The sequence below is a fragment of the Volvox carteri genome (genome assembly GCF_000143455.1).
Source record: "Volvox carteri f. nagariensis unplaced genomic scaffold VOLCAscaffold_22, whole genome shotgun sequence".
NCBI classification, from domain to species: domain Eukaryota; kingdom Viridiplantae; phylum Chlorophyta; class Chlorophyceae; order Chlamydomonadales; family Volvocaceae; genus Volvox; species Volvox carteri.
Genome location: NW_003307565.1, coordinates 691,994 through 714,053, shown reverse-complemented (window position 1 = coordinate 714,053; position 22,060 = coordinate 691,994). Strand labels below are relative to the sequence as shown.

The window sequence follows — 22,060 nt, the reverse complement described above, 5'->3', positions numbered from 1 at the left end:
TTCAATCTTTTGGATTTGTTTTCAAATTCAAATTTTAAATAGATTCGCTGGCTTTAGTACCGAAGCTGCTGGGCGCGGATGGACTGCTTGGGACGAAAACAGCCCCTCGGAGAGAAGGCCGCAAAAAAACTTGGGAGGAAAGCTCGACGTCTAAAAGCTCGCCGGGAGGACTATTTAGCATTAAGCTTAGCTTGCTAATATTTTTTTAAGCTGCTCGTTGCTGGGCAGGATTGCAGGTTGTTCAATGGCGCAGTGATGTGTAATGTGAGGACGATGATGATGTTCATAACTATGATCTGATTTAGCCTAGCATGTGATCTGGATAATTGGATCTCACTTAATGGAATGTGATCTGATCTGTATAATCTGATCTAATCTTTATCTGATTCGCGGGACGGCGGCCTAAAACGACAAAATGACAATACTGCACACTGCTGAGGAGTTGCTGGTATGTCGCTAGGCGGTGATGGCGATTACGGCCCATGAAGGCTGCTTCTGTAAGCTCGCGCGCGCGTGGGAAAGCACGGGGAAAAGAAGAAGAAGAAGAAGACGGAAAAGTCGTTTGTTTGTTTTTGCGTTTACGAGATGTTGCGAATGAAGGCGAGCGTTTTTGGTTTCTCTCTCCTTTAGGAACCATTTTCCCCTTTCGCGGCTCCAGCGGCCCAACCAAATCTCGTTCCATTGCGTCTGGCTAGCACCCTAGCACCCTTTGCTTACTCCCCAGTCCCAAGCACCCCATGCGGTCGAACAGAGCGGCGGATGCGAAAAGCGGGTAGTGGTTGTGTGAAGGCGATGGTAATGGCGTGACTGTGATGGCTGCCTGGAGTGCTGCGGTAGCTTTTCAGCACATGACTTTCCTCTCTCCCCTCTCTGGATTTGGGTTTTTGAGTTTTGGGTTTTACTACTTTGCAGAGACGGATTTTGGCCGTCATCAGTTTGGCGTGAAGTGGTTGTGTTCGTTGGGTGGACAACTGGCAGCCCGGGGCTCAACTACAAGAGGGAGGGTACGTTGTCGTGCGCTGCCGGTTTAGGGGGAAGCCCGGGTTGCTGCGGTGCGTGCTGGTGTGTGGTGTTGGTGGTGTGTGGTGTTGGTGGTGTGTGGTGTGGTGGTGTGTCGTGGTGTGTGGTGTTGTTGGTGTGTGGTGGTGTGTAGTGTTGGTGGTGTGTGGTGTTGGTGGTGTGTGGTGGTGGTGGTGAAAATCTATTAATTGTGTTTGTTATGTTGCACGCACACTTGGGCACGAGGGCCGGGGGTCCTGCGGCGCCGGTCTGGGCAACCGCGATGATGATGCTCTCTCCGCCTACATAATGTGTGTGTGTGTGTGCGTATGTGTGCGTGTGGTTTTCACTTATGTCCGTGCGTCTGTCTGTCTGTATGATTGTGTATTTGTTGCTGGGGTTTCATGCAAATGCGGCAATGTGGATGTGGCGATGTGGATGGTGTGTGTTTTCTTTGTGTTGTGCTTGTTGTTGATTGGCGCCACTGGCCGCGATGTAAGTAGTAGTGTTGATGGTAGTTCTTAGATGATGATGGTGATGATGATTATGATGGCGGTTATGACTTGAAGCTATCAGCTGTGGCTGTGTATGTGGCTGTGTGGAGCTCTTTACGTATTCTTACCTTTAAACTTGGGGCCAATCTTGGAATCCGCGTCCCAAAATGCGCACGCCACGCGTCACGCGTGTATGTATGTGTGTCTGTATATAGGTATATAGTACTGCGTGTGTTTGCAAAAACATCTTTCCCACCGGGGGGCCTCATATGCACAACACTTTGGGGCATCATGCTCGGGTATGTGTGTCCAGATGTATGTGTGTCCAGATTGCCTTCTCCTGTCGACATTTTGTGGTAGTACGAGTACCTGTACAACATGGTACGATGTATGTAATAAGACACGACGAAGTGCACGCGCGGCTGGTGCACCAGTTGCCAATATCATACCTGCTATTATTATAAATGAACGTAATTGTCGTTGCTCTGCACACTTGTGGCCTGATTGGCAGTTGCCATCCCTTCCCGCTAATTACTTATACCTTGACAGTAGCGGCAGCAGATACATAATATATAACTGGAATCACTGGAAATGAAATGTACTGAAAAGGTTAGGTGGCTTCAGGACGATAATTAGTTCGGAATGGAAGCAGAAATCTGTCACCCCTTCACGGCGTCACGCCCCGTGAGCGCCGCCCCCTTACATCATATCCGGGATCGCTGCGGTCATAATCATAATCGGAAGCGGCGACATCGGGCAACAATCGGAACCGTCCGCCCCCCCACACCCCGTTCTCCGGGGGGACCTCGTTCAGCGGTGGTCCCGAAGGGCGGTGATCTCCCGCAGCCGCTGTCGCTCCTCCTCTGCTCGCGCCACCTCCACACCCACCGCCAGCGCCAGACGCGCCTCCGCGATCTGCCGTACGATAGTACAAGAGGATCCAAAACACAGATGTGAAATTCGTTAAAACTGGTTGTACGGCGGATACGTCAGGGTGTCGGGGTACGGCAAATGGTAGCAGTAGTGAGCAGGCGGGCAGGTTGATGTCAATGTTGATGTGAATTCTAAGTTCATAAGTCAGCCCCATCCTTACACGTTCTGCAACGCCTGGAAGCGCACAGGCAAGAGGGAGAGGAAGAGCGAAATTTGAGAGAGGGACACACATAAAAAAATGGTGTTTAATGATTACGATTATGAATAGATCCCGGATCACCACGCACGAACGCACCTTGGCCAGCGCCCCCCGGTGCAGCGCCTCCAGCGCCTCCAACTGCGCCGCTGACAGCTCCCCAGCTCTCCAAACCCCACACATGTGACGAGGGAGCAAGTCCAGATGGGCGCTACCGGGCAGTGCAGACTGGCCGCAGTTGCCGCCGCAGTAGCGGAGAGGGCCAGCAGTAGCAACACCAGTAGCAGCACAGGGCAGCAAAAGAAAAAAGTCGCCAAGTATAAGTAAAAACTTGAGCGGAGGTGAGATTGCAGCTGTAGCAGCATCTAGGGGGGCAGAAGGCGGGCAAAACTTCAGTACAGCGAGTCGGCAGTGCAGTCAGGGATGGGAAGAGGAGAAGAGGGAGGATATGGGGGTGCCCGGACCGCCTGTGCCCACCGGGTCGTCGGTACCCAAAGCACCTGCATGACCGTCAGCGCCTCCGCCTCCCAGGAGGCCGCAGCATCAACACCGAGCAGCCCGCCGGTCGCCACTTCTTCCAACACTTCCTCCTCCTTCGCCTCTCCCACGTCTCCATCGTCTTCCTTCTCCTGAATCTCCTGAAGCAACCGCTGCTGCTGATGATGATGCTGATGATGCTGATGATGCTGATGATGCTGATGATGCTGATGATGCTGATGATGCTGATGATGCTGATGATGCTGATGATGATGCTGATTCTCAGCGGTGCAGTTTGCGGCCGCATTCGCGGTGCAGACCGCGGCGCCCCGGGCGGTCGGTCTATCCGCGGTGCCGCTCGTCATCAGCTGGCGACCTGTAGCTTCGGAGCCGGCTGCAGCGGCAGCGGCGATACCGGCAGCGGATTCAGCCCCGCAATTACTGTGTGGCTGTGTGGCAGGGCACAGCACGGCACCGGTCCGTGCTGCAGCTTTCGTTGTCCAGTCGGATCGAACCCCACTACTGCTGTTACCCTTACCCTTTTTGAACCTGTCAATGCTGCTACTGCTGCTGCTGCTGCTGCTGCTACTGTTCTTGTTGCGTTGTGCAATGTGGGAGGGGGAAGTTAAGGAGGCGGCCGCGGCAGGGGGAGTGACAGCACGGGCAGCAGCACCGGCAGCAGCACCGGCAGTGGCCGTGGGGGTGGCAGTGGTGGCGGCTGTCGGTGCACCGGATTTCAGGGAGGTCGACTTGAGATCGTTACGCGACAGGGGACTGGGAGCTGCTACGGGGAAGCTTGGCAGCGGTGGCGGTGATGGTGGTGGTGGTGACCGCGGCGGCGGTGGTGATGGCGGCAGTACGGACGACGATGATGTCATCTGCGACAGCGGCAGTGGCAGTGGGTTCTTCGCTCTTCGCTTCTTGTCCTTTATCACTGTCTTCCAACTGCTGCTGCTGGTTGCGCCCTCCGTCATGTCAAGCTCAGGTTGCAGCTGGTGATTGGTCTGCTGCTGCTGCTGCTGCTGCTCCTGCTGCTGCTCCTGCTGCTGCTCCTGCTGCTGCGAGGTTGGTGCCGTCATAACGCCCGATGGCGGCGACGATGGTGATGGTTGTTGCGATGCATCCCTCGGGGCAATGGCCGGGGCCACGTGCGGCGCTACAGAGCTGCTGCTACTGCTGCCGCCACTGCTGCCGCCACTTCCGGCTGCTGCGGCCTCCGCAATCCCCGCCTCAGCTTTGTCATCCTGCACCGCCTGTGCGGATCTGGAAATAGTCCTAGATTTGGATTTGGATTTGGATTCGGATTTGGAATTGGAAATCGATTGTGGCTGGGGGACTGCCTCAGACGTGGAAGTCCCCTGTCTGCTGCTGCTGCTGCTGCTGCTGCTGCTGCTGTTACTGGTAGTGTTGGTGATGTTGGTAATCAAATTGGTGTTGCTGTCAGCACTGGCGGGCTGGCGGTCGGGGTACATCTGGCTGCCAGAGGAGGTCGTTGAGCCCACCCCCGTACTCGTTGACCGGGTCGTTGTGGACCACGTTGGGGGGCTACCGGGAGGGATCGGTGGCGGCGCAGGCAACCAGGACTCCACGAGCTGTACGACACAGCATGTACAACACACACATTATATTACAACACGCATCAACATCCAAAACCCATCACGGTTCCCTAAAAGTCCCCTCCCCCCCGGGGTTGGATTGCGTGGGGGGGGGAAGATGATAAACGGCCAACTGCCTCATTGGCAACTGTCAGCGCAGGAAACCTCTCAACATTTTCTTTCCGGATATAGAGAGGGCCTTATGCCCCCTCCAGATTTTCTCTCCTTGAGTGGCAGTGCAAAACACAGTCCCGCGCACAAGCTGCCGCCTTTTCATCCCCCCACGAAAACCACCTAAGGCTGGCTGGCTGGCAAGACCCCCCACCCGACCCCTCCCGGGCCTTTTCACCTGGACCTCCGAGTGATTCCCTCCCCTCCCCTCCCCTCCCCTCCCACACTCCCCCCCAGGACCAGATCCACCTGAAGAGTCGCCGTGTCGCCCGACAGCCGGGCCTCAGCCAACACGTCCCGCCCGCCGCTGTTGCGACGGAAAATCAGCTCACGAGCAGCAACAGATGCGCGCGAACCAGCTGAAGCCGCCGCCGCCGCTGCAGCTACAGCTACAGCTGCTGAGGCGGACGCCGCCGCCGCTGCTGGCGTCGGCGGTGCTACGGCTTCCAGGAGCATCGTAAGGCAGGCACGGCAACCGCGCCGCGCGGCGTAATGCAGTGCCGTACTACCGTTGGCATCCGCCACGGCCACGGCCGAGGACAGCGCCTCGACGTCGTCGTCACCGGCGACGGTAGCTGCGGCGGCAGTAGCAATAGCAGTAGCATCCGCCTTGGAGGATGGCGGCTCCAGCTTCCGCTCTCGTTCCTGCGCGGGACTAGGTGATGGATGGTTTCAGTTGGTCGTTAGCGGTTGACATGCCAAACAGCTAAATGTATATGGATTTGACATGTAAACACACTCCACACCTTCGTTTTACGAGCAAGTTTACAATTTGCAACAGCAGCGGCCCCATTTTGGTGTTACCAGCAACCTTTCGTGGCTCCGGAGCGGAGCTTGATGCGTGCTTGAAATCCAAACCTCCGCAGTCCCCCCCCCTCCCCGCACCGTGACATGTCGGTCGGACCCAAACCCATACACACACATACCCATACATACACACAAACACACACACGCGCATCTCATACACACAAACACACACACGCGCGCGCGCGTCTCGACACGTCCACGTACCCACCCGACACGCACGCAGCAGCAGCTGCAGTACAAGCGGGTGGCCGCCACTCGCCGCCGCCATGAGGGGCGTGACGCCGTCGTCGTTGGGGAGACCAGGATCCGCCTCCGCCTGCGGTGTGTGTATGTATGTATGTATGTATGTATGTATGTATGTATGTATGTATGTATGTATGTATGTATGTATGTATGTATGTATGCATGTATGTATGTATGTATGCATGTATGTATGACTTAGATTACACTGTGGGCCGCGAGAGCCGGGGGCCGAAGCCGAAACACAGCGCAAGGGTCGGGAGCACACAGCACAAGTCGGTTAGTCTTGTATGTATGTATGTATGTATGTATGTCGGTTAGTCTTGTATGTATGTATGTATGTATGTGTGCCAAAATGCGTAAAGTGCTGTGAATACATGCAAGTTGATATGAATGGTGGTGTAGGTGTAGGGTCGGTTTGGACCGAGGGATGGCAGGGCTTGCCAGTGAGGTAGGTATAGTTGCGCTAACAGTTCGCAGTTGACAGTTGACAGTTGCCAACCGCCCGGTACCCTAAACACAATGATGGAGAGCTATTGCGCGTCTCGTGCACACGCGGCGCCGTACTCGGTACAAAAGCCGATTAAAATTTACGTTGCCGTACGCCGTACCCGCCTTGAGTAGCACCGCCGATACTCCTAGGTGGCCCGTACCACACGCGTACAACAGGGGGGTCGAGCCGTTGGCACTCAACAAGTCCACTGACGCCAACCTCTTCGAAGATTCGTGTCGATGGTGTTGCTGCAGTGTCTGATGCTGCTGATGCTGTGCAAGGGATGGCACGTTGGCGGAGGAGAGTGCAGACACGATGTGCCGTACGGAAGCCAGGTCACCCTGCGGCGGCGGCGGTACAATATTTTAATGAATACGGCATGGTGGTAACACAGCTGGGCTTACGGCAGCACATCTGTATAAAGCACCATCAGCGCGGCCGGTCTCATGACCATAAAACATTTAACAATTCAACGCCGGCCACTCTGCACCATCATCCGCCGCCGCGCTTTGCCGTACATACACGTCGTCGTACGTAAGGGGTTCGTGTCGTACCTTGAGCGCCGCCACATGCAGAGCGCTGTTAAGGGAAGGTTCCAGGCGGGGATAGGCGGGATGGGCGCCAGCGGCAAGCAGCTCCGAAACCACATCGGCGAGGCGGCGCTGCACTGCGGTAACCCCGGGTCGGTCCGACGCCGGGCCGCAACGCGGCGGGGCGGCAGCCATTTTCCGGCGGGAATTTTTTTCTAAATTCAGTCGCCCCTCACACACTGGGAAAGAACAGCTTACAGCTTAGATCGTAAATTGAAAGAAACGGATCGCTCGCTGGTTATTATCTGGCTGAACTTGTCGTCGCGGTCGAATGTAACCGCCAACCGTGGCTGCAGTTGCTGTTACTAGCAATTAAAATAACGGATGGAATTGAGGCGCAGAAGAAGCACGAGAGTGGTACGAGGGGCTGGCCAGGGGGTTTGCTTTTTTCCTCCGACCAAATGGGGTTGGCTTCTGCCTTTTGTCTTGCCCACAGGGACTCCCTGCTTCCGGATGCATCCAAATATCAGTCATATGACAAATTATGTTTTCAACCTACTTCCTCTTTGTTAGTGTAGATGGTTGCCGATCCGATCAGCCCAAGCGCTGTCCACCGGTGCTGCTAGGTAAACTCGTTGTACGGCATTGTACGGCACTGCGCAGGTACGACAGCCTACCGGCGTGCAGGAGCGGTGTAACGCCCATGGCGTCAGCCACTTGGAGAGCTTCAGCGACCAGAGATGGAGCGGGTTTCTGTGTCGTCGCGGCGCTGGCCCCGGTTTCGTCTACCAGCATGTTGGCGGCTTCAGCGGCCTCAGCAGCGGCAGCGGACCGGAGCTGTTCCAGAGCTGCGAGCACATCGCGGTTTGAGCCGTGCCGACATGTGAAGTGCAGCGCGGTCAGGCACTGCAAGATGGAGGCCTCGGAAATCGGCATGGTGGCTAGTTCCCTGGGCGATCGGCTCCAACCGATGCCAAATGAAGCCGGCAAGATACAATACGATTTGGATACCGCTCGTATGGCCTTACGAAATGACTACAACGCAGGAGCTGACTGTCGGACTTCCAAATTGTCTTTCCCAACACGTAGCATCATTCATTTATTATTGCGCCTTTCAAATTCATAAGGTTATTAGGTCCTAATTGGGACTTTCATCATGTTTGTTCGTTGGAGGTTAGTACAGCGTCCGTTGTCAGCAATACTTGATCCACCCATCCTCATTCAGGTCCAAGCATGCAGAGACGAGCCTTTAAATGCATAACGATTTCTTGACTGATTGCAGCAGTTATATATAGATAACACGGGCGCCATTGATAGTCATAGACCATACTCTCTCGCAGCGCAGGTGTAACAGCAACAGCTAATACAAATGACCTAAAAGTATTTTACATTTGTCTTACTGGCGGAGCTAACGAAGATGGTATGTTCGCTCTTTGTTATAAGATGTCTCAAAAAAAGGCGAAGCTCGCGCTCCGACAACTTGGCTTTACTGATGCAGGCACGAAATCTATTGTGGAAGGACCTTACTAGCCAGCAGCTTGAATCAATCCGTCACCCACATCCCAAGAAAGGGCTGACCGGGCGCGACCTCTTGGCGAAGTACACTGGGCTGACGGACTACCAACAGAACAGGAAAACAGCTATTCATTTAGACCTATACATAAGCACACTGCAATTCGGAGAAGAGCAAAGATTCTCTAATGATAAACTGTCGGGACTCTTCTCGATCGTCAAAACAGTCCACCATAAGTCAATAGACGAAGCGCTGACGATGGAGCGCTCGTTCTTGCTGTTCAAGGAGCTTCTCCTGATGCACAGCGTGCAGCGACCGCCGTACAGCCTTGGTCTGTTCACGTACGCTGAGATGCGGAAGATCATGGATTGGATGCTAGACAGCTATTACCGCCACTACAAGCTCTACCAGTACTCGTACACTAGCCGGTACGTATCGCCTTGTGGAAGGTTTGACCAGCCGGGAGCAGGAGCAATTGGAAGTTTGCAGCGCTACGTTGGCACCTGGGAGACGCCATGCACACGCGCGCGCACACACACACACACACACACACACACACACACACACACACACACACATACACATACTCTCCCCAACCCTCACACAGCCCACACAGAAGTTCAGGTTTTCATGCACCCATCCCCCTTTCTGTTCTCTTACCCGCTCCCCCTCCCCCCCCTCCTCCCCGCGATAAGCATACCAGCAGATGTCCTGTTGTACCACTTCCCGCTCCGAACCCGTAGCCCTCACATAACTTTCCCCCATTCCTCAGCCCGTCTCCACCCCGCCAAATTCCATGACACAATTTAACCCAAATCTTTACTGCCCCTAACTCCCCACCATCACCCGCCCCTAAATCCTCCCCAAAAGGATCACCCTGAGTGCCACATACACAAACCCGTACGACATCCTGGAACTGCCCCTGGAGTTGCCCCCACTGGCCAAAGCACTGACGCAAGCGGAACACGATGCCGTACTGACCGCGGAGGAACGGCAGCGGGAGAAGGTACGGCGAACCGGGGTTTTGTGTGGCCGGGGTGTTTCTGGGTGTGGTTTGCTGGCTGACGGGGGCCGGGGGGGTGGGGAGGGGGGATGGGCGGGACGCGAGAGTTCGCGAAAGCGCCGGTTGCAACACCAGCTGTGTTCCTGTGTTTGTGCGTCCCCCGGTCCCCCCGTTCCTCCCTGGAGCGCCCGTTTGCCGCCCCACACGCCACACACCACAAGATCTCTCTCTGTCTCTCCCCCATTCCCATTCCCACTCCTCACCCAATTCTCCCCCCTGGCCCGGCAGGAGGCTGCCGCTGCTGCCGCAGCCGCAGCCGCAGCTGCCGAGGCGGAGAGGCAGGCTCGCCTGCGTGAGGAGTACGAGGCGGCCATTCCCGAGGAGGTCAAGGATCGAGTGGCGGTGGCGCTGGAGAGGGAGCTGGTGGGTCGAGGGAGGGCGGAGAGGGGGCCTCGGGGGGTAATGTGCAGCGGTGAAAAAGCAAAGGTTCAGGTCGGGGGGGAGGTCGGGGAGGAAAGGGAAGGCAGCTAAGAGCCCGCGTCCTCTCGTCCTCCCCAAGAGGGTGTGTCGTTGTAGCATCCTGGATACCACGGGATCTGTCATCCGCCGATCGGTTCTTTTCTGCAAAAGACGTGATACAACAGTCGTGCAGTGCGGTGCGAAGCTGCGGACGATGCGGATGACGTGGCACAGCACAGGGACCGCACACCGTGACCCGCAGCTTCTTTTTCTCCCCGCGAAACTTACTAAACCTGTTCAGGGCCTCTTTCGTAACATCAACCTCGCGCCTCTCCTCTCTTTCGCCTCCTGCTGCTCGTTTTTTAAAAGTTTCTTTTTCTCTCTTCTCTCCTTTCTCTGCCACAGACCCGGTTGCGGCAAATTATGGAGGAGCAGTTCGCTGCGCAGCAGTCCGAGCTGCTGGCCAAGATCGCAATGCTGGAGGCGGGCGGCGGCGGCGTTGGATTGGGCGGCAAAGCAGGGGGCCTTCTGGCGCCAGGGGCATCCCTAGGGGCAGCGGTACAGCGCCCAACGAGCAGTAGCAGCCAGAGCCAGGCCAGGCACGCGGCAGCTGCGGCGGCGGCGGCGGCAGCAGCGCCGGCCACGGGCGCACCAGCGGCGCCGCCGCCAGCACCACCATCCTGAGGGGTGCTCGGTTTGCTTCCTGTGAGGAGCGAGCCAGAAAGCCAAGCGGAACTCTTAACAACGGCGGCGGGATTGGGGGCAGGATGTGGCGCTGGGCTGTCGCGTAGCGTGTCTCTGAAAGCATGGGGCCTGAGAGGGGAGGTCGAGGCGTGCGTGTCGGGTTTAATTACATCGTGCCGCAGAGTTACGCATGTTATGTTAATCGTTATGCCGACGGCGAGTCGCTGCGGTGCTGAGGATTAGGGGCCCCAGGGGGATGGATAGATGGATCGCGTTTGGGGTTCTGTCCGTCCGTCAGTCTGTCACGCCGGTGGAGCACGAAGGGTCTGTTGTGATGATGAGGGCGGGATGTGATGGTGGTGTTGAGCTGAGGATGGTGGCGCCATGTGGTCGTGGTAGTTGGGTGCGGGGATGAAGGTGGAGGTGAGGTGAGGTGCCTTGTCGCAGTCGTAGGTGAGGCGCTGGCGGTGATCCTCCTTGGGGAAGGGTGGGGAGAAATGGCCTTGGGATCGCCCAGGCTGACGGAAGGATATATATGTATGTCCATGTGTCGGTGCGCATGCATGTATGTATGTATGTATTTGCACAGACTCCCCCTCTATGTACTACATGGCTCACTTCCCCACACTGCATGCGACATACATACGACAGGCATACATTCAGACATACAGAGATCCGGTCGTCCGCGGTCCTCCAGACCTCTTCATCACGGTCTGTGTAACGCGGTGGCACGCACCAGCGACTTGCGTTTATTTTCCCAATATGTGATCATTGTGTGATTTTGCCGATTGGGTTTTCTTTCAACATCCACCACACCGCCACACCGCCACACACACTCTCATGACTGGGAAGCCTGGAGGGAGCTGCACCGGTCGCAGCATGGTACAGACACACATACACACACGCATACATATACGTATACATATACACACGCATGCATTCGATCCTTTAACGCGCTCGCGGCCCTCGTCACCTACGACCATCACCCCACTACTCATCCCATCATCATCAACGTCGTCATCTGTCGTTTCTTTGCGATTTGCCTGGGGCCCCACGCGGCTGTCTGATTCAAAGGCGCACATTCTCCTCCTATGTCGATCACGACATCGTCTATCGCTCATTTCCAACGATCGCACAAAATATCCTATACAATCGGCGGAATCCGTGTTGATTACCGTGTACAAGTAACTATACGCAACACCACAAGCAACAACAACAATAAACAAGCATAACGGAAGCAGAAGGACCCACTTACCCTTCCCCACCTCCCACCTCCTCCACTGTTACGGGCCGCCACAGCTCTAACAAGCTAATGCTGCTGCTGCTGCTGCCCACCCGGGAGCCCCCAGGGAGCTCTGTGACCCCCGGGCCCCACTCACTCCTTTCCGGACACCAGAGAAGAAAACGCACAGGGCATCGCCGGCCGTCGTGCGCTTTTAGTACGTGTACGCGATCACCTTCTTTTGTCCGTATTTCAGGACCCCAAGGGGCTGTGTAGCCGACAGTAACCTGCCGCAGCAGCTACTGCCGCTGCCGCAACAATCATCGGCAGTATCAGCAGCAGCAGCAGGAGAAGGAATAGCAGTAGCTGCAGTGGGCATTCACAAGGAAGAACCTTCAGTAGCCAGCCGTCGAATCTTGCTCAGCCGCGCCGCCGCGTCCTCAACCACAGGCCGCAGCGCCGCCAGGGCCGCCCGTACCTGCGCCGCTTGCTGCTGCCGTACCACCACAGCCATCTCCGCCGGCCCTGCAACTGCATGGGCAGCGGCGACGTCCACCGCCGCCGTTACGGTGGCGGCGCCGCCAACCCCGTCCTCCACAGGGGGCCGTCCGTCGACCGCATCGGCTGATTCGAGCTCCTGAAGTAACGCCTTGAGGCGTTTACAATGCCGCAGTACGGATTCAAGTTCCCGTAACTCCCCCTCGTCTCCTGGCGGGTCAGAAGACACGCCCCGTTCAGCGCCGTCACCATCCTGTTGGGGTTGCCTTAACTGATGAGAGTGCGTTTGGTTCAGTTGGTGGTTCTGTTGGTGGTGGTAACGGTGACGTTCATGCTGGTAAAGGTTGTTCGGGTCATCTGAAGCGGCGCCACCACGACCAAATCCACCACCACCACCATCGCCCTCACCAACTCCGACACGTAAAACATAATCACGTCGTTCGTAGCCACCGTCGCCAGCGCCGCAATGTACTTCCTCCTCCACCTCTTCAGCCCAGACGCCGCCCTCACCGCGACTGGGCAGCCGGAGCACGTCCGGCGGGTGCCGCCCGGGGCGGTGTATGGTGATGCCGGCGGAGGCGGCGGACGACGGCGGCGCGGCGGCGATGGCGGCGGCGCCGTGCTGGCCGTCGCCACCGCTCCCATCACCACCTCCGCCGCCCCCGCCTCCGCCTCCTCTTGGTCCGCCGTGCTCCTCCGCATGCAGAGCCACGTTCCGACCACCTGCCAGCAGTGCTGCCGCTGCCTGCCGTGTCAATACCGGTGCCGACGGCGGCACATTGGAGAAAAAGAGCGGTGGAGGTGCAGACTGTCGTAGTACAGGCCACAAGACAGATCCACCACCATCGCCAGCGCCACCGCGCCCGCTTCCTCCTCCTCCTCCTCCTCCGCCTCCTCCACGTCCTCCATGTCCGAAGGTGCCGCTGCCTCGCCAGCTGTCCGCAGGTCCATCAGCGGCGGCGTCACCTCGCCTGACCCCCCCGACAACCTCATGAGCTGCAGCCCCTGCCCCTGCCGCTGCCGCTGGCGCTACAGCCCCTGCCGCTGCCGCTGGCGCTACAGCCCCTGCCACTGGCGCTACAGCCCCTGCCGCTGCCGCTGGCGCTACAGCCCCTGCCGCTGCCGCTGGCGCTACAGCCCCTGCCGCTGCCGCTGGCGCTACAGCCCCTGCCACTGGCGCTACAGCCCCTGCCGCTGCCGCTGGCGCTACAGCCCCTGCCGCTGCCGCTGGCGCTACAGCCCCTGCCACTGGCGCTACAGCCCCTGCCGCTGGCGCTACAGCCCCTGCCACTGGCGCTACAGCCCCTGCCGCTGGCGCTACAGGCCCTGCCACTGTTGCTGCTGCGGATGGCACGCCGAGCTGCAATAAGGCCCCCCCAACACTCTTCACATCCATGCGGCCCGCAGCATCAGCATCAGCAGCATCAGTCGCACCGCCCCCACCAGGAGAGTCAGTACCGATACCGGCGGCAGCACAGGCAACGGAGGTAGTAGCTGTGGAGGTGGTGCCGACAGCCATGGCGGCGTCGCTGACAAGATGAGCGGTACCCGGGCGAACCCGACTCCAAGTCACCGCACCCGCCTTCGCAGTCGGAAGCTGCTCCGGACCGCCGCATCCGGCGACTGCCAACGACGCTGGTCGGTCGTACAAGCCCCGTACGGAACCGTCAGCCGGTTGACCGCCGCCGCCGCCGGCGCCGCCAAAGCAAGCCACAGTGGCGGGGCGGCGCGGCAGCAGCAAAAAGTCTGGGCACCGCGGCGGCGGCCTGGCGGCGGCGGCGGCGGCGGCGGCCCGAGGCCTGGCGGCTGTTGCCGCCAATGGGACGTCGACGTGGGCCCCGCCACCATCCCCACCACCACTGCCGATCAGGCCACTGATCCCAGGAAATCCTACGCCGGTCCCAACAGCCCAACCACCACCATCCGCAGCGGCGGCGGCGGCAGGGCCTGGAGGATCTTCAGAAGGATGTACGGCATTCCGACAGGGGGACGAGGAGAATGAGAATGAGGAGGAGGAGGAGGAAGGCCACTGGGTGCCCCGGCCACTGGGTGCTGGCGGCGTAGTAGTGGAGGCAGTCGGGGTGCTGGTGGCGGCGGCGGCGTCGCTTGGGAAGACAGCAGTAGCAAACCGTTCCACGACGCCGGATGGTGCCCGTGGCGATGGCCGTACGGAGACCGCTGCTGCCGACGCCACCAAGCCGTCGAGGCCTCCACGCCTTGCCACTGAAATTGGCGGCGGCATCCGTACGCCAGCGCGGCCGCTGTACGAAGGCGGCGCCACCCCCGCCGCTGCTGCCGCTGCCGTGTATGACGCGCTCCGGAGTGCCGCTCCCGTACCTCCAGTTTCAGTTCCACCAACACGACCACCGTCAGCCATGATGCTGGTCGCGGTAGTGGCGGTCGTGAAGGCGGTGGCGGCCGCGGGTGTTGCAAGTGTGTGCCGGCCCCGCATCTGCTGCATGCCAGTGGTGGCGACGGCGGCGGCGGCGACATGTCTTAGTCGGCCGCCACTGTCACCACCCGCAACTATCGACGTTCCTGCGTCCACAAGACGAACACCGGTAGCCGCCGCCGCCGCCACAGCTGACGCTGACACGGGATATGCGGCGGCGGCGGAGGTCCTGGTAGTGGGCCAGGCGGACAGCGACCGGGGGCCCGTCGAAGCGGTGGGGGCGGCGGGGGCGGCGGCGAGCTCGGAGGCCGCGGCGGGGGCCGCAGCAGCTCCCCTGGGACGAGAGAAAGGATACGTTAAATTAACCTCCAGTGGAAGCGTCTGGAATCTAAGCTGCTGCTGTTGCCGCCGCCTGTGTCGTACCAAGTTCAGCCAGCGGCGAGCAAAGGGCTCCACACGGGCCAGCTGCTGCGCCAGGCTGCGAGCCTGCATATGGGCCGGCGCCGGGCAAACCGTCCCATGGGTCGCAGAGGTGAAATACGTGTCCCGCGTGGTTTCATCATCAGAGCGCAGTCCGCTGTCCCATGTACTTGAGGGCACTTCCACTCAAGAGCTCTTTCCATGGGTTTCAGGAGCAGCGATTCATGATTCGATGTCGAAGATTCACCTTCCCTGTGTTTCGTAACCCCCTCCTCCCCAGCTACATACATACATACATACATACATACATACATACATACATACATACATACATACATACATACATACATACATGCATATACATACAGCCAAACGCTGCTACCGCTTCACCCCTCAACAACGTCCTTCGGTAGCGTTATCGCTCGCGTACCATTTCCCCCGATCGACAGTTCCCCGGCCACACACGGCTCCCCACGGCTCCTCTCAGACCAGACCAATGAAACACACACACACACACACACACAAACACACACACAAACACACACACAAACACACACACACACACAAACGCACCCACCTGCCGAGCCGCCAGCATCTCAATCCGCTGTTGCCGTAGCTCCAAGCCCACCTGCAACCAGGCCGCCACACCCTCCCGCTGTAGCCGCCGTACGTACTGCGCACGTGCGGCGATGTACTCACGAGCCTTGGCGGCGCGGTACCTGCCATACCACCTGCGTGTGTTGGTGTGTGTGAAGGGGTTGGTGGAATCTTAATTGGCGGTGAAGGGGCCGGAGGCGGCACGACGGGGCAGACACGACGAAACCAGGAGGGGACGTGTACGGCGGTAGCGCGGGGGGGGGCCCCTCAGGAACAAAAGACCACGGCCAAAACCCCGACATGACACGACGGAGCTTCCCCGCTCAAAAACAAACACGGTCGCTTTGCCCGTTTTCCTTTTAGTTCTCTCCCCGCCACCCGACCGCCGCCGCCACATGCTCACGTCAGCGCCGCCATACCCCGCCGCAGCAGCAGCCGGCGCTGGTGCTCCGAAGCCACCGCCGCTGCCCTCCGTTTGGCGCGTCGCGTCGCGGCGTACCGAGCGAGGGCCTCGAGCACCGATCGCCATACTCGATGTCGATATGCGGTCCGCGCCCTGGCCGTCAGGCAGGTGGCGGTACGGCGGTGGGCCAGGTATAGGGCCCAGGAGGTCATGCAGCGGCGGAGGGTGCAGTGGCGCCAAGAGGCCCGTGCTCTCGTGTCCTGGTGGGAAGGGCATGAGATTGGTAATGACAAAGACGACGGCGATATGGCGGATGTGGGACAGACTTACATACATACACACACGCGCCCGATGGGAGCGTGCATTCTTCAGGCATCAATGCAGGTGCACAGCCAATGGCTACGTGGCCGACACTCACGGGCATAGATAGATAGATAGATAGATAGATAGATAGATAGATAGATAGATAGATAGATAGATAGATAGATAGATAGGTAGATACAGAGCCGGCGGCTCCTATCATCCAGTACGTAGCTACATACATATGCACATACATACGCACACAGCGACACCCTTACCTGGAAGCGCTTCATGACCAAGTCCTCCGCCACCTGCCGCCACGCCGCCAGCAGCCGCCGTGTCGTACCAGCCGCCAGCTCCGAAACCAGCTCCTCCAGTCGTACCGCCTTTGCTGCCCGCCGGGTCTCCTGCAGGTGAGGCGCGGTCGACCAGGCGACCAGCACACGGCGCAGCAGCTGCAGGGCGGCGAAACCCGCGGCCTCCCGCTGCCGGTCGCGCTTAGCCGCCAGCCTACGACCACCACCACGAGCGCGACAACGAGGAGGGCGACGACGTCAAGTAAAGCCGAAGAGGGGCGCCGATGATGCGCCGATGATAATCATGCGGTGGTGGTGGTGGTGGTGGTGGTGGTGGTGGTGGTAGCACACAAACATCCCCCATTCTACGGCTTTTCTCCCCTTGAGCTACCCCCTACCCCTAACCCTACCCCCTCCCAACCCATCTCCCAGCCCCATCCCCCTCTACACTTCTGCTGCGAGTTACCCCCACCCATGACCCCAACCACCAACCACCGACATCTCACCTAGTTGCCTCCAACCGCCACCCCGCCAGCGCCCGCCGCGACAGCGACGTCCTCCTCTGCGCATCCGCCCATCGCCCCGCGGCCCGCTTTGCAGCAGCCACCGGCAGGAAGTCATGTCGCCAGACGTGTAGCACTCGGCGGGCCACGTGAAGGGAGTGCAGGCGACTCAGGTCCGCCCAGTCTCGCTGACGGACGGAGAGGGGAAACGACGAACCACGAACGGAAGGGGGGGAAGGTGCATGGGTTGCATACGGCGAAGCACAGACGACTGCCGCACAAGCACACACACACACACACAAGGGCACACATGCACAAGCACGCACACACACACAGAAATCTGAGGAGGTTGGGGAGGAACAAAAGTCAAAGAAACAGCTGCTAACGGCCAAAGCACCATCTTTAACAGGTAAGGGAAGTGTGTGTACGTGTGTGGCGGAGGCCGGGGGGAGGGGTTGAGAAACAAACAAATGAGGGGAAAAATAGGGTGAGGAGGAGGGGCACGAGCAGGAGACTGGGAACAGAATTAAATATGCGTCCAGGCCCAGGCCCAGGCAGCTCTTTCGGGCCTGCCTGCTTGCTTTTGCCCCTTTGTACTGTCGCCTCTAGTACGACACTAAAATGCCGTACCGTTCGTACGCATACCTGTTTTGCGCGGCGTCGCTCCACGGCAGCCCGAAAGGCATGTATACCCGAATGAAGCAAAGTCAGATACCTGCATGCCGCCGTACACAAATCCGCAAAGTACTGTCTGCATGGAGCCTCAATTCTTTTCGTGGTAATACCCCGGGTGGTATTACGGCACCCCATACATATTAAATACAAAAATAAGATATCTGTATAATCTATAAACGCAACCTTTGGATCTTTCATCCTCCAAACCTACAAGCCTTTATAGGACACACCGCCTTGCTGCGCCACTTGGTGTTTCTTTTCCTCCTTTACCCATCTTCCCAGCCACCTTCACTCCCCCCCTTACCCGAAATACCCCAACCCCACCCACCCCGCCAAAACCCCACCCACCCCACGGGTACCTGTGCCGTACAGCCCGGCGGCGGCCCAGCTCCTTTCGGGCCTTATACCGGGTATGACTCAGCCAGCCCCCCAGTGCCACCCGCAAAAGCCGGTGGGGCCTGTGCTCCGGAACCACGTGCTTCATGACTTGTCGCCTAGGGGAAGAGAACAGGAGCCACACGGAATGGGAGACGGGGGCCGTCGGGCCGGGATCTCCTCAACAAAACACGGAAGGGAAGGGAAGAGAAGGGACACATGCGGACGAGAGCAACACAAGAATCGTACATTCGAATTGAAGTTCCTACAAAAATCATAACAACAACAACAACAATATTTCCCAACCGCCGTTTATTCCATCACCGATAGAAGTCCTCCACCAACCCACCATTCACCCTAACCACCTCTTTCCCTGGCCATCGTGCCCGTGCTGCAAACACGCACAGGCATCCATTCACAGATATAGACGTACAGACAGACATGCGGACAGACACACGCCAGCCCCTCACCCCCGCATGCCGCACGCACCCCCTCACCAGGCGTATCGCCGCCACGCCCTCACCACTCCGCGAAGCGCCTTTCGCCGCCAATGCCCCTCCGCCACACAAACCGCCACTGCCTTCGCAGCCCGGCGCGCAGCCTCGCAGCTCCAGAACCGCAGCAGCCGCGCCAGTGCGCGCCGCCGCTGCCACGCCGCCGCGCGCCCCCAGGCAGCGGCCTTGGCCTGCCAGTGTACGACACGGGACCGCCAGGCCGCCAGTACCGCAGCCGCCACGACGCGACCCACACGCCGGGTCGCAATCTGTACGACGGCGAATAATGGTCCCCAGGAAAAAGAGTATGTTAAAAGGTTACAAAGAGAGCATAAACGCGTGCATGGAAGGGGTGCACATGTGTATGTATATATGTACGTACGTATGTATGTATGTATGTATGTATGCATGTACACACCCATACGCGCACGCACCCTGAGCAGCTCTCGTTTCACTGCCCAGTGCTCCACCATCGCCCGCCACGTCACCCAGCATGCCCGTACGAGCACAACAGCACGCAGCTCAGTGTTGCGCTGTCCCTGGAGCACCTCAACCGCCAACCACCAACGGTACCAGGACAAGTGCAACCGCAACCGCCGTCCGACTGAGGTTGAAAAGAGGGGCGAGGTTGTGTTGGGCAGGGGCCGGGGCGTGATGAGAAAGGGGACGAGCGTTAACGAGGAGGAGTGCCAGGGAGGTGGTTGGGATTTAGGGTGGAGTCAACAGTGCGAACAGTAACGGATTAACTGGAGCGGGGTGCGGTGAGAAAAAAGGATGGCGGGAGGAAAAGCGAATGGGGGCGAATGGGAGGAGATGCCTTAAGTCCTCACACATGACATACATACATACATACATACATACATACATACATACATACACACATACACACTCATATATACGGTTTGTGCGAGGCACGTTGCCACTCATGCTGAATAACAGGCACCCTTTGCTTAACAGCACGTTTCCCCCCGCGCCCCCGCGTGACGCACAACGATTAAAAACAGCACCATTAATATTCCACACACGTATGGTGGAGGTAGACGACTGAGATGTCTCCCTGTGTTGCCAGGTCTCCCTAGGTGTCCATTTCGGAGTGTGTTTCCAATCCTCTTAAGTCTAGGTGCGAATCCCCAACCCCAATCTCACCACACCTTCGACCCCGTCGCCACACATTCATTCATTCATTCATTCATACATACATACGTACATACATACGTACAGGGCCGCACAGATGCCATCAGCATTTCCGTCTCCCCGATGAGTTCACATTCCTATTTAACACATACACACACACGCGCTGGTCGTGCCCGTGTCAGACCCCAAACCCTAAAGCCCTTCCCCCCATCCCCGATAGAGAGTTGCTTGTTACGCCACCCACCTCCCTCCGCTCACTTCCCGACCGGCCTTTTCTCTCACCAAGGGGGGGCCCCATCTCAGAAATGCAACGCCCTTTCGCGAAACATTCCACTATCGGCAGTTGGCAAATGTCCTACATTCCCACTACAGCCTATTCACACTAAGAAAATAATGTTGATCTTGCGTATCAACAGCATTTCCTTTTGTTCGGCTTTGTTTTTCCTAACCTCCCATCCTTTCACGCCCTCCTCTCTCTCCTCCCCCATGCAGACACATAGACACACATCCACACACATACATACACATACACACATACATACATACATACATACACACATACACATACATACACGTCGCACCTCGTTGCATCACCCGCCCGCACGTCTTCAGGTGCCGGCTCCGGGCTACCCGCTGGCGCCAGCCCCATATAACCACCAACTGCCACCAACGCCGCATGTACGCCATGCCGTACCGTTCCCTCTGGCGGCGCCGACGGCGTTCAGCGGCGTAAGCCTATACGTCGCAACGATGTGGGGTTCGAGGGCCGTGGAGAGGGTTTAACAGACCCGGGGGGTGGGGAGGGGGAAGGGTTTGGAGAAGGAGTTGGAGAAGGGGGATAGAAGAAGTGGATTAGGAAGAGCTACACATGGTTGCGGACAGGGCGCGGTACGGCATTGTGATTCGCACGACATGAGTTAGCGTTAGGCGAGTACATGCATCGTGCAGAAATTCACTTTGCTTTCCGGTTAATAAATAAAGGCATGTAATGGCCTTGCTGCATTGTTGTTAACAATCGCGCCTCAGCCAACCAACAGCTCCTCAGATACCACATACATACATACATACATACACACATACATACATACACACCTGCCATTCTACAAACGCCGCCGCCGCCTTCTGCGTATACATCCCCGCCGCCGCGGCTGCCAGCGCCGCGCTCGCCGCGTCGCGTGCCGTACGGTACGACGCCGCAGCGTCGCGCCAGCGCCGCAACGCGGCCCGGGCCGCGTAGCGCCTCCGGAACGCAGCACCTCGCTGCGCCGCCGCGGCCTTCCAATGCCGTACCGCCACGGCTCGCCGCCACGCCATAAGGGCCTTACGTCCCAATGCGGCGCCGTGCTGCGCCTCCGCCCACGCGACACGACGCGCCTTCATCCGCCGCCGCTCACACCAGGCGTGCCACTTTCGCAAGACGCGTGTCATCGTTGAGAAGCAGTAATAAAACCACGCCTGGAAGGGCCGTTTTCCCCACACACATACCGCAACCAACATTTCCCCCCCCATGGTCAGGTTCTCAGGTTCCACCCCTAACAGCATCTTATAAAACCAAATATGCCTTTATGATCCAATTTTCATCATTTTTTTCACACAGCGATCTAGCGGTGCTCGGCTAAGTCTTCTGCTGCATGTTTCTGTGCTGTAGTGCACGGCTAGGAGGGGCACTGAAGGGGGGGGAGGTGGGTTAAGACGAACGAACCACAGACGAGTGCAGCCGATACCAGGATGGTAGACGGGTACTCCAGGACAGGGGCCGTCGTCGTGTGGTGCCCGAAAGGTGGGCGGTGGGTGCACCCCGAGCTGCCGGGGAGAGAGCTAGCCGGGTGGAAGGGGTGGAAGGGGTGAGGAGAGTGAGGGAGCGCCCCAGGGGGAAGACCAGTCCCCGTTCCCGCTCGCTTGCACGACACCCAATGGCTTCTCCTGGACTATACGTCTATGTCTGGTGTCTGCTTCATTCGCCAGCGGTTCGTCTTTAACCCCCTCCACTGGCCCCGTTGCCAGAGGTTAACAGGGCAAAACTACTCCCATACACACACACACACGCGCGCCTTCAGGCTCCCTTAACGGGGCCCCGCGCAGCTGCATCCAACCCGCTCATCCACCCACCGCACACCCACTCGAGGACATTTGGAGAGGGGAAAAAGAAGAAGAAAA

At 58.4% G+C, this 22,060-nt stretch overlaps 4 protein-coding genes across 4 annotated transcripts in view; 1 reads left to right on the top strand and 3 right to left on the bottom strand.

The window, feature by feature from the left end:
* Window positions 1-2,303: 2,303 nt before the first annotated feature.
* On the bottom strand, window positions 2,304-7,871 carry VOLCADRAFT_91686 (uncharacterized protein; the record flags this gene model as incomplete). The annotated part of the gene is made up of 9 exons (XM_002951107.1): window positions 2,304-2,408; window positions 2,722-2,788; window positions 3,100-3,260; window positions 3,476-3,548; window positions 4,602-4,644; window positions 5,372-5,510; window positions 6,507-6,677; window positions 6,960-7,072; window positions 7,613-7,871. The coding sequence occupies 9 exons, from the start codon at window positions 7,869-7,871 to the stop codon at window positions 2,304-2,306; spliced, it is 1,131 nt and encodes a 376-aa protein (XP_002951153.1).
* A 324-nt stretch (window positions 7,872-8,195) lies between these two features.
* VOLCADRAFT_81378 (uncharacterized protein) lies at window positions 8,196-10,749 on the top strand. Its single transcript, XM_002951192.1, has 6 exons — window positions 8,196-8,355; window positions 8,434-8,876; window positions 9,319-9,454; window positions 9,740-9,874; window positions 10,316-10,408; window positions 10,505-10,749. Exons 1-6 carry the CDS (start codon window positions 8,353-8,355, stop codon window positions 10,592-10,594), a joined length of 900 nt encoding a protein of 299 aa, XP_002951238.1. The 5' UTR covers window positions 8,196-8,352; the 3' UTR covers window positions 10,595-10,749.
* Window positions 10,750-12,195: 1,446 nt separating this feature from the next.
* Window positions 12,196-21,331, bottom strand: VOLCADRAFT_91684 (uncharacterized protein; the record flags this gene model as incomplete). The annotated part of the gene is made up of 13 exons (XM_002951106.1): window positions 12,196-13,059; window positions 13,155-13,249; window positions 13,749-14,060; window positions 14,652-15,192; window positions 15,704-15,857; window positions 16,127-16,386; window positions 16,705-16,936; window positions 17,229-17,413; window positions 18,229-18,394; window positions 18,773-18,960; window positions 19,204-19,373; window positions 20,485-20,638; window positions 20,996-21,331. The coding sequence occupies 13 exons, from the start codon at window positions 21,329-21,331 to the stop codon at window positions 12,196-12,198; spliced, it is 3,657 nt and encodes a 1,218-aa protein (XP_002951152.1).
* A 187-nt stretch (window positions 21,332-21,518) lies between these two features.
* The window catches only part of VOLCADRAFT_91683 (uncharacterized protein), a gene marked incomplete at both ends in the record, with an annotated part of 3,855 nt that continues 3,313 nt past the window's right edge, over window positions 21,519-22,060 (bottom strand). Inside the window, one exon of the mRNA XM_002951105.1 lies at window positions 21,519-21,570. Within this exon, the coding sequence (XP_002951151.1) occupies window positions 21,519-21,570 (52 nt within the window). The remainder of the gene's footprint in view (window positions 21,571-22,060) is intronic.